Raw genomic sequence first — 13,781 nt, 5'->3', positions numbered from 1 at the left:
TCTTGCACATGCAGTTATTCAAAAATTACTTGGGCTTTTCTCATCCACATTTCTGGAATAAACTATACCTTTAAGCAGGAAGAGCTATTTCACCCTTTCCTAAAGCCCCAGAATAGCTGGGACTTCTTTTTTCCCCCCTTAAATTTAAAGTACTTTACTGAGGTAATTTTAATCTGATGCTAAAATTTGTTTGTTTCTTTAAAATATTTATGTGCATGTGAAAAAAAAGCCAAAGCAAATTTGTAAGGCGGCAAATACTTTGTAACGATACTGTGAACTGAAACTAAGGCCAAATAGTACCAGAATACACTTTTCCTCAGTAATTCTGCGTTGATGGACATGAAGCTCTAATATGGCATGAGAGGCAAACATAGTTCTTTGTGTCTGTTTTCAGGTTGCTGGTTGGGGCTCCATTTGAATACACAGGACAGCTACAAACTGGTGATGTATATAAATGTCCACTGGATACCGGAAGCTCTGCAAACTGCAGTCGTCTTGACTTGGGTAAGCAAACCTGATGTATGGATCATCTGGTCAATTTAATGACCAGACCTGACTTATTTAATGTGACTGAAACAGCATATTTTCCAATATGCTGATCTCAGCAGGTAATTGTACATGGCCAGTACCAAGAACTGGTAAACCATTACTACTAAAAATATGATCGTAAAGATTTAATGCAAAACTCACCATAAAGCAAACATCATTTGACAACTCCCCTGCCAAGCTGTGCTCTGTCATCCACAGAATAATATAAATACTCCAAACAGAAAGTCTTTTTTTCATTGAGAAGTGTTTCAACGAGGGCTTCAATAAAAGTTTCAGCTGAAAAATAAGCAATGCTCACTTCAATATATTCCCTCAGTTAGTTGAATTTTAGATTTTTAGATTAACTTTATTGTCCCAAAGGAAATTTGATTTGGGTTACAGACTCTGGCTGCTACATAGTCCAAACTATGCGTCACACTGCATTCACACATAAAACACTACTATAGAAATTCCATTATAAGACAACAAATAGATACATAAAGAAGCATGTTACATTATATTCACAATAAAAATTTGAAGGAAAAAAAAACTTTAACATTACTATTTACAGAATATATTGATTTTTAATCATTCATTTTAAGGTTAGGTAAAGTCAAGGAGCGGTTCTTCAGTGTGTACCTAGATGGACTGGATTTAGACTCTATTTACAACTGGCACCAACAGTTGGTGATTTAATATTGAAATAAGCTAGGAACACACACACAAGGAGAACCAGGAACAAGATGAAGCAAGAGAACAACTAATGCAGGGTAAGTACATCCACAGAAACCAACAAAGGATAGCAGAGACCGAGAGGCTAACATACTGGGGAGGATAATTGCCTGAGTGAACACGGATAGGTCTAGTTAGCAGAATGAATGTCAGCTGTCAGAGGGAACTTAGACGCTGTGCACGCAGAAATGAGATCAGGTTTATCTGCAAAGACATTTTGTTGGTTAGGCTGTGCATCCACATGGATTCGGGATTTTGAGAGACCGTAAATTATCTTTTTTATAAAATCAGGTCCAAGAGCGGAAAAAAATTCTAAGCAGTTCTTTTGTCATTTTGTTTTTGTGTGTGCAGGCAAGCAATGTCTTTTCTGAAACAATGTTGACGTAACTTTGCCTCTCCCTGTAACCTGCATGCACCTCACACTCACAAATAACCAAGATTTAATCTGGTGTTGCGTTCATACTAAGGCAAACATTGGCTTTCTTATTCCATGAGTGAGTGATCATTATGTTACTAGCTCAGGTTAAATACAGGGAAAGCAAAGGAGCCAGTGATGGACTTTCACAGGCTGTGAGATAGTGAACTCTTCTAGTACCAGGGTGTTCACCTGAAGTTGTTCAGGTGAACACCCTGGTACTGGACAGGGTACTGGACTGTCCAGTACCCTGGTACTGGACTGGAGTCACATCACTGATACGCTTTCAGGGGCGTAGGAAGGTTTTAAAATGTGGGGGTGCAAATAAGATAGATAAGGTATTATAGCCAAATGGCAAGCGGAGCGAACCAAAAAATCTTTTGGGTCCATAGGCAAGGAAAAGTGAAATGCACCCCTATTTAACACGTTTAATGAGCGTGCTGATTAAAGAAGCAATCAGTACATCTACATCTATATCAGCACTGTAGGCTTAAGAGGTTTTTTTTCAAGGCACATCATTATCTTCTCAACATTTAGGAGGTATTTACCAAACAAAGAACTACCCCAAGAGGCAACAGATATTGACAGATTAAATTTGGTATTATCTCAAAAACAAAGACCAATGTTTAAATATACAATTATTACATACTGTTCAATAAATTATAAGCTTTTTTAATTAAGAGTAATTTTCATTTGAAAGTCCTTTTATGGGGGCCGCCATCTTGGTGAAGAACAGTGCTGCCTCCTCCCAGTTTGTGACGTCACTGTGCGGTATCGGCTGTAAAGCAAGTCCCAATGCCCTATCTGTCCCCTTGTAAATAAATATCCGTTTTAATGCCAAAATATTTTTAACCACTTAAACAAAGATAGACATGGTATTAAGCGTTTAAATTAATACTAATTTTACATTTTAGAGACATAAAAAGACATCAAATAAGCATTAAAGTACGGTTTATGGGTTGGGTTCTGCAATGTTAGAAGATGAGTATAATCTACTTTCAGCAGTTATCATCAGTTATTGCAGCCGTTAACTGCAGAAAATAAGGTCAGAGCGGCTCATTCTGGGTTTACTCTGCTTCTGCTGTCACGATAAGCTGTAGTGCGTTATGAGGCAGAGGGATATTTCGGCGTCACTTAGTTTAGAGCCCTTCACTTTCGACTTCACTTTCAGAAACAAGCCCAAAAAAAACTGCAACCCTCAACTCATGAAGTATACAAGCGACTTTAGAAAAAATAAGACTAAAGTCGTATAAAATAAGTGGTCTTCACAACAGTGAGCACCAGGGGCGATTCTAGGATCTGACCTTTAGGGGTGCTCAGCCCCCAGTGTTGACTGTGTTGACTGTTGTTCCTGGCATGAACAGCAGACTTTCCATTTTTAGTCCAGATGTAAGATTCTTAGAGTTGACTCATTTTTGAGCTAAAGCTCATCAAACAAGCTACAATATAGGCCCATCCAAAGGCAGTGACAACCAGATTGAAAGTTTTCACTTGATAAAACCTTGTGCATTTGTAAAACCTGCATGATAGCTATAGTTAGCCCAGCTATATTGATAAAAGTGAGGAATAATTTCCCTAAAGACAAAAAAAAACCTAACTTAGCTTTCTTGAAATTTAATTTTTTGTGGCTTAACAGAGCAAAACATGGTAGCCCACAAAAACCTTTTGCTGCGCAGTGTTTGTCAGCTGGCTGAAAAAAGGGCTGCTATTGCTTTGCTTACAAGAGAGACACATTTAGCAGTTTGGATATATACCCAGTTGTGGAGAAGCATTTATATATATATATATATATATATATATATATATATATATATATATATATATATATACACACACACATGATGGCAAGTCCTCCCTCTTCACGGTGGTAATCCAGTAAAACAGCCCATGGTGGATGATGAATCGGAAAGGTGAAAAAACTAATGTTTTTTCCACTTTTACCTGATGTTTGTTACATCCAGCTGCAATGCACGTGAGCATTGTTGCTTCAACAATAGCTCTCGCAAAGTTCAATGGTGAAGTCCTCTGGAAATCCAAAATAATTGTTGTTGATGGCAGCTGTGTACAGCAGCTCCTACAGCTGCTAATGCGCGGCGAACTGCCGTCTGTTCTCCGCTTACCCACGTCACAGGATGTGATGTCAGGCGGCCATTACTGCCCATATTTGGGCAGTATTGACCGCCCTCATACACAGTGATCCAGACGACAATTTATGTTTTTTTTTCTTATTGATTAACGCTAAATTCGTTAAATAACCACAAACGTATTAGTTTTAGGTATAGCTAATGATCCCCTGATTTTTCCTTGTTGACCGAACTTCCCCTTTAAAGTTACTAATATTGATTTCAGAGTAAAATGGTAAGTAATATAACTTACTACGCTGGGAATTGGTGGGTTTTTGTAAAAATTCAGGTTATCCTAGGTCTTGGTTTAAATCTTGTCTTCTTTGTCTTAATGGTTTTAAAGGGAGTGACTATAGCGCATGAGTCAAGAGGTCATTAAGTGGACAGACGCATAAAAGTTGGATACAGAGAAGATGCCCACACATGTTATTTATTAACTAGGTCCCAGTAAACAGTACATAGTCATACAAGAGTACTGAAGTTTAACCCATATTAAACAAAATAATAATAATGAATTTGAACATTAAAAAGATAATGAAATAACCAGTAGACTTCAAGTAATTAAAAAGTGAATTAAGAGAAAACAAGTTAATTAATAAGAATTGAATTCAATGACAGTAACACTATCAATTAATTAGGTAGCCAAATACTTCTTGTTGATATTGATAGCTTTCTTATTGTTATATTTATCAAAATAATGTTAAAATGAAATTTTATCTCAAAAGTGGGGGGGCAAAACATACCTCTTGCCTCCCCTGTCTAAAAAGTGAGGGGGCACTTGCCCCCCTTGGCTCCCCTATTCCTACGCCACTGGATTTACAGGTAGGGTCAGAGCTGACTCTTTTCGCTGAGGAGACTCAGGTCTTTGGGAGTGCATCTTTTGCAGATTCATCTTTTGAGATTAACCAACATTAACACTGAAGTTGGCAGTGCTGTTGACAAGTTTTTTGTCTTTTACCAAAAGTTATTCAGTTAATGCTGATGCTGACTAGCATTATCCTCTCTAGAGATTTCTGTTCTCCACTGATGGATCTGAAAGAGCCACGATATTTCTATTGTTAAAGGTTATCATCTTGAAGGCCAAATACTTTTTCAGTATTAGTCTTAACTAAATTATATTTTCATCCAAACATTACAACATAGTTACACATTTGCTATCTAATGAGCTTGTGAATGTGGCCTTTAATTTAGTACTGTCTGCCTAATAAGCAGTTGGTCAGCATCCTTGATGGAACAGTAGTAAAAAAGGCAAGTCTGTACACAATATAAACAGTGAAGTTGCTGCTTTTATGCATATCATGCATTTCTAGGTTTGATTCAAGCTGTGTGTGCACCTACCATTACTACAGACATGGCTGTCTGGCAGCATCCTTTCGCTCTCAGTTAGTACAGTAAATTCTTCTTCCTCATCCACTGCATTTGAGGGTATTACCTTGTCCTAAATGCAGTTGTTTTCATTCCACTCAAGATTAAAAACAGGTAAAGATCCAACTAATCTAAAGAAAAGCTTGAAGCCACTTAAAGAATAATTCATGTTGGGTCAGAATATGCTACACTTTCTGTTCATATTGGGCCAGTGGTCAAAGCTCATCTATAATGCTGCTGTGAGTGAAAAAAAATGTTTTGATTGTGATCAGGAAAACTTTCTCTGGACAACGTGACAGAAAAGAAGGACAAGATGAGACTAGGAATGACACTGACCTCCAACTCCAAAGATAACAGCTTTGTGGTGAGTTATAAACATCCTGAGTTTAAATGCATTTTTGTTGCCAGGACTAGTAGCTGAAGGAGGTGGGTAGTCTGGCGTTGTTTGGTCACAGGTATCAGTTCCTGCACAATATTGTCTCTTAATCGCTGTGGAAAGCTGCCCCATTGCCTCTGTGTTTATGTGTGTATTTAACATTGTTGTGAGGTACACCTTCATCAGATACAGGTTTTTTAAAAAATGTATGATAAGTTCAAAACAAAAAGCAAGACAGGAAATCTACACAGACAAAATTTGCTGACCTATAAATGGTGCTTTGAGAAATGAGCTATAGATGCTCACCATCCACTTTATTAGGTACCGCATGCTGGTAGATCCAACAAGATCTCAGAACAATCCTCAGAGATATTGTCTACATCAGCATGATAACACCAGGGGCCCGTTCTTCGTATGTCGCTAACTCAGTTAGCAGGATTTCATTGTTGACGATTTGGCATGATCTTGGATCGTTTGGTTCTTCGAAAGACATCCTGCACTTGTTGTCATAGCAACAAGTGCGCCAGCTTAAGCCTGCTCCAGAGCAGGCTTATTTCATGTAAACAAGATTAGATCACGGCTTTATAAGCGGAGGAGATGGGAAGTCTGCCGTAGCCATGTCCATTTTTACGACTGCAACCTGTTGCGGAAGGTGCAAGAATAATTTCAGAGTTTTATGAATTAATCGCGTATTGCGCAATAGACAGGATCCTTTAGCGCAGCGCGACAGTGTAGAGATTTTTCTTGGTGGCTGTTATAAACAGACAAACACATCATTTAACAGTGGCTTTTAAAGAGGAAAAAGTGATGTTAGAGCCATAAATAGAAAATATTTAAGTTATTTGTATGATGGTTTGCTTTTTATTTTTATCATATTCAGTAAGAAGATTTGTTCAGGCCATTTTATTGTGAAGTTTAGTTTACTTTGAAAGGCTTGCTTCCTGTCGAGCCGTATATTGTATTAGAAAAAACTATTGATGGATTATCTAGACACGGAGCAATACAGTTTTATGTGTAAACTGTGTATGACTTGGAAAAGGAAGATTTTCATTTTTTATGGATAAAGATTGTTTTGTTTTTTTTTTTGTTAAAATTCCCAGTTTGCACGTGTCCTTTACTTCCCGTATCTAAGGAATGACACTGAAATTTGGATCTTTTGACATAACAAGTGCCTTTTTAAAATAAAGTATAATAATTAAAGGCTACCATTTTGTAGAATATTCTTGTATTTCACTTTTACTTGTCCCCATGTTCTAGTGGGTCCTGTGGAGGCTCTGATATAAAAGAACAAAGTAAATATGAGATTATTAAAATGCAAAAATACATACTGTAGAAAGTGATAGAAACATCTACCATGGACAGTATTTACACATTAATTTGTCTGCTGCTTTCTGCCAGCCCTCTCTCCTGGCTTTAACAGATTTTTAGGTGTTTTAATTAATGACTCAAATTCGGCATAACCTTCCATTAAAAGCTTTTGTTCTGCTGGGAAAAAAACTGTGGGCGTTCTTTGGCCATGCTGAACAGCCAATAGCAGCGTTGCTGATCAATGTTTCTACTATCGATACATTTCCCCTTTTAAACAAACGCATGAACGTGCAGTTGTCTCAGATAACTCAATCCAGCCATACTAATCGTAAACAACAGGTGTGTTCGAAGAACCCAATTAGCCGGATCATGATTAGCCGGATGAAATCATCTTGGATGTGTCATCTGATCTCAGATGTTTTAAGCAACGTACGAAGAACGGACCCCAGAGCTGGAGCTGTCTTCCCCATGCCTGGATACCTTAAAGCATTGAGTTGCTGACATGTGACTGCTTGATTTGCTGTTTAAATAACTGCACATGTATACCTAAGTGGCTGGTCAGTGTACATAGTATGTATTTTTTTATTGATGAACCTATTCGATTACATAGAGGTAATTTAGTTATTTTTCAACAACATATTTTTTTTATTGAATAACAAATTGCAACTCACGCAGACGCAACATCATTTTTTACAATTTCCCATGTGGAGGTTAGATACAACTGTGGTAGTAGATGACTATGAAGGTTTGCTCCACCTAAATTGCACAATCATGTTTGTTTTTGTAATGATTTGAGTTTTTGTTAAGGTTTGATTGTGTTGTTTTATGTTATCAGTCAGGGTTCTGTAAGCTTTTAGTTCAGTTTGGTTTACCTGCCAGGCCACTTAACTGTCTTAGTTTGTTTTGGGCCATAGTGTGGGCTCTGGGGTTATTTGGTATTTTGTGTATGTGATCAGTTTTATTTGCTGTCTGCCATGTTTTTCTGTTATTGTTTTGGTTTCTAGCTTGCTTCTGTTTTCTGTTGGGAACTCGGCACTGATGGCTGGGTTGATTGTTCTCTTTACACATCTGCTCTGCTCCACCCCTCCTGCAATTACCTTTTACTGGATTCACCTGGTCTCAGCTCTATATAATTCCTGTTCAGTCAGTCATCAGTGCCAGTTAGCCAGCTCTTGTATTTTGGCGAGTCCACCGTCTATAGTTAACTGTTGATCCTTTTTATTTTGTTCCAGCGTTCTGAGCTATTCTGTTACTTAATTCTTGTTTACCTGATCTGATTCTGTTCCTGTCTAGTAGTGCTCATCTAGGGCCCGTTCTTCGTATGTCGCTAACTCAGTTAGCAGGATTTCATTGTTGACGATTTGGCATGATCTTGGATCGTTTGGTTCTTCGAAAGACATCCTGCACTTGTTGTCATAGCAACATGTGCGCCAGCTTAAGCCTGCTCGAGAGCAGGCTTATTTCATGTAAACAAGATTAAATCACAGCTGTATAAGCGGAGGAGATAGAGAAGTCTGCCGTAGCCATGTCCATTTTTACGACTGCAACCTGTTGCGGAAGGTGCAAGAATAATTTGCAGAGTTTTTCTAATTAATCGCGTATTGCGCAATAGACGGGATCCTTTAGCGCAGCGCGACAGTGTAATTGTAGAGAGATTTTTCTTGGTGGCTGTTATAAACAGACAAACACATCATTTAACAGTGGCTTTTAAAGAGGAAAAAGTAATGTTGGAGCCATAAATCTAAAATATTTAAGTTATTTGTATGATAGTTTGATTTTTATTTTTATCATATTCAGTAAGAAGATTTGTTCGGGCCATTTTATTGTGAAGTTGAGTTTTACTTTGAAAGGCTTGCTTCCTGTCGAGCCGTATATTGTATTAGAAAAAACTATTGATGGAATATCTAGCCACGGAGCAATACAGTTTTACCGTGTAAACTGTGGATGACTTGGAAAAGGAAGAACTTCATTTTTTCTAGATAAAGATTTTTTTTGTTAAAATTCCCAGTTTGCACATGTCCTTTACTTCCAGTGTCTAAGGAATGACACTGAAATTTGGTTCTCTTGACATAACAAGTGCCTTTTTAAAATAAAGTATAATAATTAAAGGCTACCATTTTGTAGAATATTCTTGTATTTCACTTTTACTTGTCCCCATGTTCTAGTGGGTCCCGTGGAGGCTCTGACATAAAAGAACAAAGTAAATATGAAATTATTAAAATGCAAAAATACATACTGTAGAAAGTGATAGAAACATCTACCATGGACAGTATTTACGCATTAATTTGTCTGCTGCTTTTTGCCAGCCCTCTCTCCTGGCTTTAACAGATTTTTAGGTGTTTTAATTAATGACTCAAATTTGGTATTACCTTCCATTAAAAGCTCATTTTCTGCTTGGGAGAAAAACTGTGGGCGTTCTTTGGCCATGCTGAACAGCCAATAGCAGCGTTGCTGATCATTGTTTCTACTATCGATACATTTTCCCTTTTAAATAAACGCGCAGTTATCTCAGATAACTCAATCCAGCCATACTAATCATAAACAACAGGTGTGTTGAAGAACCCAATTAGCCGGATCAGGATTAGCCGGATGAAACCATCTTGGATGTGTCATCTGATTCGATGGAGTTTTCTTTGGGTTAGATCCACTTCAGTGGTGTAGGAGCAAAGCTCCAGGAGCTGAATGCCACATCTTCTTCTCTTTGTAGCCGCTGGGGCAAGGAGAAAAAGCGTGGAGCGACAGCGGCAACCGAGAGAGAAGCTGTCCCCCAACAGCCCCCACACTGCCAGTGCCTGGGCTTTGCTCCACGCTGCCTCTCTCAAGCCTTCTCTCGTCAAATCATGGTAGATCCCTCTCACTCGCTCCACTGTTGGCTGGCTGACCACACTCATGGCCAAACCCTGACTAGCAGTCTGCTCACGTAAGAGCTCTATTCTTCTCGGCTACTTCCTGAGTAGGTTTGAGAAAATCCAGTTGGGTAGGGGAAAAAAATGCAGTTGAAAAACTCAAAGCGTACGGAGTGGAGTAGAGTATGGCCCAGAGTCTATGGAAAAGTCCCATAACAGGGTGTATGTATGTATGTATGTATAAACCCTGCTCTCTCACCCACCCCTCATACTCTTAAGCAGGGTGGGTGGCTCTCCATCTGTCAAGCTCGGGTCCTCTACCAGAGACCTGGAGGGTTCTACTTAGTATCTTAGCTGTTCCTAAGATTGTCCTCTTCTGGACTAAGATGTCTGATGTTTCTCCTGGTATCTGTTGAAGCCACTTCTCCACAGTGGGGGTTACTGCTCCGAGTGCTCTGATGACCATGGAAACTACTGTTGTCTTCACCTTCCAGGCTCTTTATATTTCTTCCAGAGCCCTTGGCATTTCTCCAGTTCTCGTGTTCTTTTCCCCTGACGTTTCCATCACTAGGGATGGCCACATCAATCACAACGGCTGTCCTCTGCTGCTTATCAATGATCACAATGTCCGGTTGGTTGGCCATTACCATTTTGTCTGTTTATATCTGGAAGTCCCACAGAATCTTAGCTCTGTTGTTCTCCACTACCTTGGGAGGTATTTTGAACAGATGTTTCTATACACTATATCAGCCACTTGGTTATGGTTTTCCATGTATTCCTTTCCTGCTAGAATCCTACACCCTGCTATGAGATGCTGGATGGTTTCTGGGGCCTCTTTGCATAGCCTGCACTTGGGATATTGCCTGGTAGATCTGGGCATCTATTGCTCTGCTGCTCAAGGCCTGTTCCTGTGCTGCCATGATCAGTGCTTCAGTGCAACATACTGCAAAAAAATGGCTGAATGACGTGGAGTTGAACACTCTGTGATCTGGAGGAGGCGGGCTGTGAAGTGCCTCCCTTAGATTTAAACAGACAGCACCAAAATTACTTGCTCTCAGACGTACTTTTGAATTGGCCTGTGGAGCTACAATAACAAGAAATTCAGACTAAAGCATTACAGTTCCATTTTATTTATAAAACACAGCATATGTCCCTTCTAAAGAAGCTGATTTTAAGCTATAGTTTACTAACCTGGCCAGCCAAACTCAGTTTTGTATTCGCTTTGCTATACAGCGAACTGAGTCTGAAACTGCTCCTATAGAGCCCTCTTTCCTGATACCAACCAATCACAGGTGTGGGCGGGCTTTATATGTTGAGTGACGTGCAGCGCCTGAAACAAGTCTTGCACAAACGCACAGACTTCTTTTCTTTGGCCAAAGCCCGACCAAAGCCTGCTAATCTTTCAAAGAGCGTTCTTGGTTCTTTCCCTTTTTACATAAAAATAAATCGATAGAAATAACCCCGTGTATCCTTAAGTTTTTGTAACAAAAATGACAAGGATCATTCACCTTAGTCTCCGATAGACCACAGCTCGCCATGTTGAATTTTATTGTGAAATTTTGACAGCGGAAGTCTGATTGTGCCTTTTTTTTATGTCATCTCCGCAGTTTCTATGATTGGTTTGCTTTGCACTTGTTAACCCCGGCCCTGAAAAAGCCCTCTATAGGAGCAGTTCCAGACTAACTTCAGCCGTATCGAAAACAGGATAAAGTTAGTCTGGCTGGCCAGGGTAATAGTTTACCAGCCGCTACAGCCCAAACATTAAGGCCGAGACACACTGCTTACATCCGAACCTCCATATACCAAACAGATTTCTTTCCTTACTGAGCGCTTAGGCAATAAACCTAAAGCTGCAGTGGCTGCACTAACAAGCTCAAAGAAAGTTTCTCTTACTTATGTTTGCTGTACTTCTGAGCTCCTACCATGGGTAGTATATGAATGTTTTATTGATTATTTATTGATCTGTGTGTATTCCAAGACAAACCCATATGGGCACAAACCTGGCTGGAAATTGCATACCATTTACTTTGTAGTTCAGAGATTTTATTTTGTATTTTCTGCAAAGCATATGTGTTTTACTTTGCAACGTGTCTCTCTTCATGTCTGACTCATGACCGTCCGTCCGTCCGTCTGTCCGTCCAAATTTTTGCATAGTTCCAACCAAGGTAGACCAGGAGTCTACCGTGGTTGGAACTATGAAGACACAGTTGCTAAGGACCACACATGGTATGACAGGCACGACATTGGCCCCATTCACAGCAACCAGATGTAATTGCGTCGTCTTCATATGATCTGTTTTTCTGTATCTGGGGGATTTCGGCCTTTATGTAGACACTGATGTATAGGTCATTGTCTTTTATTTTCATCATTATTGGGATAGATAGTTGATTGCAAAGGAATTTATACTTTAAGTTTAACAACTTAAAACAATTCCCACTGAAATCAACATAATTTGCACAGCTTTTTGTTAATTGTAAGTTGTTAGCTCTTCCTGTCTTTTTGATGCACATAAATGTGTCCTTAGACTTGTGGTCCTCTCTGGTCTCATGAATGTGGAAGTTCTCTGTACAGCACTGGAATCTGCACCAGAGTCAACCGGAACTTCAGACTCACCCAGACTATTGCACCTGCTCTACAAAGTAATCCATCCATCCATTGATCCATCCAAAGCATCCATCCACATCCATCCACAACTTTAAATTTGCTCTCTGTTCATTCGTATCCTGTAGGGTGTGAGACATTTATGGACATTGTTATTGTTCTGGATGGCTCCAACTCCATTTACCCTTGGTATGAGGTGCAGGACTTTATCATAAACATCTTGCAGAAGTTCTACATTGGCCCAGGTCAGACACAGGTTTGTCTGCCACACACCCAGACACTAGATCGAAAGTTTATACTTAAAAATACGATTAATTGAAAACCATACATGTAGTTAAGCAAAAATATACAAATCATTCTTTGGCTTCAATTGAGTGTTTTGATATTTAGTCATTCAAAATGTTCATTAGGGCAAATAAATGATTAAGTGGCAACCACTGGGGGGCATCATATGTATGTTTTCAACATTGGTGTTGGGTGTACCACTGTGATTAATACTTCATCCAAATGTTAATTCAGCTATGTGTAATTTCATTATAGGTGGGTGTTGTTCAATATGGCTCCACAGTAGTCCATGAGTTCACTTTAGGTGAATACCAGACAGTGGAGGATGTGCTAGATGCTGCTGGGAACATTAACCAACGAGGCGGAGAGGAGACAAGGACAGCACTGGGGATCAATGTGGCACGGTATGACACAGACGAATAAAATGAATATGCATCACTATGTTTCACGATAATTTCTGATTTTATGGACTCTTTTACAATTTATGGGTATACCAATAACCCCGGCTTCCTCCCACAGTCCAAAAGCATGACTGTTGGGTTAATTGGCCTCTCTAAATTGTCCTTAGGTGTGAGTGTGTACATGGATGGTTGTTTGTCCTGTTTGTCTTTGTGTTGCCCTGGTAACATGTCCAGGGTGAACCCCGCCTCTCGCCTATAGACCAGTTCACGTGTGACGTTACGATCTACATCAGCGCTACATCCGGGTCTCGCTGGAAGGCAAAAACAGTACTGTTCTCGTCTACTACATGACAAAATTAGAGCGTGCTTTTAGTTTATTTTTGGCATCTAAACAATGCCTACAACTTGTTGTGCTCCCTGTTGCACACAGAGGCATTCCAAATCGTTGGATGTTCATTTCTTTCGTTTACCGAAAGACGAAAGAAATGGATCATTTCAATGAAAAGGATGCAGGCAGACAATCCCAATGGACTGTGGGAGCCATCATACCACGACAGAATTTGCAGTCTACACTCCGGTAAATACAACTTAATTCGGCACTGGTACTTGTTCTACTGAAATAATTATAGAAATAAAAAATTAGGATATATACTTAAGTCAAGACGTAACATTGGTTTCGTAATAATATACGTACATGTACACTGTATGCAAACCCTCTGGCATGAGTCTGTGAAAAGGATTAACAATATAAAATTAATTTATAATGATTAACAAGACAAAAACACCAAAATAATCCGTAGT

The 13,781-nt window shown here is 39.3% G+C and overlaps 1 protein-coding gene across 1 annotated transcript in view; it reads left to right on the top strand.

The window, feature by feature from the left end:
• LOC105921235 (integrin alpha-11) overlaps window positions 1-13,781 on the top strand; it is a 226,260-nt gene that overhangs the window by 82,004 nt on the left and 130,475 nt on the right. Inside the window, exons 3-7 of the mRNA XM_036130878.1 lie at window positions 395-504; window positions 5,436-5,527; window positions 12,218-12,332; window positions 12,423-12,550; window positions 12,835-12,983. Coding sequence (XP_035986771.1) covers window positions 395-504; window positions 5,436-5,527; window positions 12,218-12,332; window positions 12,423-12,550; window positions 12,835-12,983 — 594 coding nt within the window. The remainder of the gene's footprint in view (window positions 1-394; window positions 505-5,435; window positions 5,528-12,217; window positions 12,333-12,422; window positions 12,551-12,834; window positions 12,984-13,781) is intronic.

Source organism: Fundulus heteroclitus, unplaced genomic scaffold (assembly GCF_011125445.2).
Source record: "Fundulus heteroclitus isolate FHET01 unplaced genomic scaffold, MU-UCD_Fhet_4.1 scaffold_39, whole genome shotgun sequence".
Taxonomy (NCBI): domain Eukaryota; kingdom Metazoa; phylum Chordata; class Actinopteri; order Cyprinodontiformes; family Fundulidae; genus Fundulus; species Fundulus heteroclitus.
This window is presented reverse-complemented; position numbering and strand designations above follow the sequence as displayed.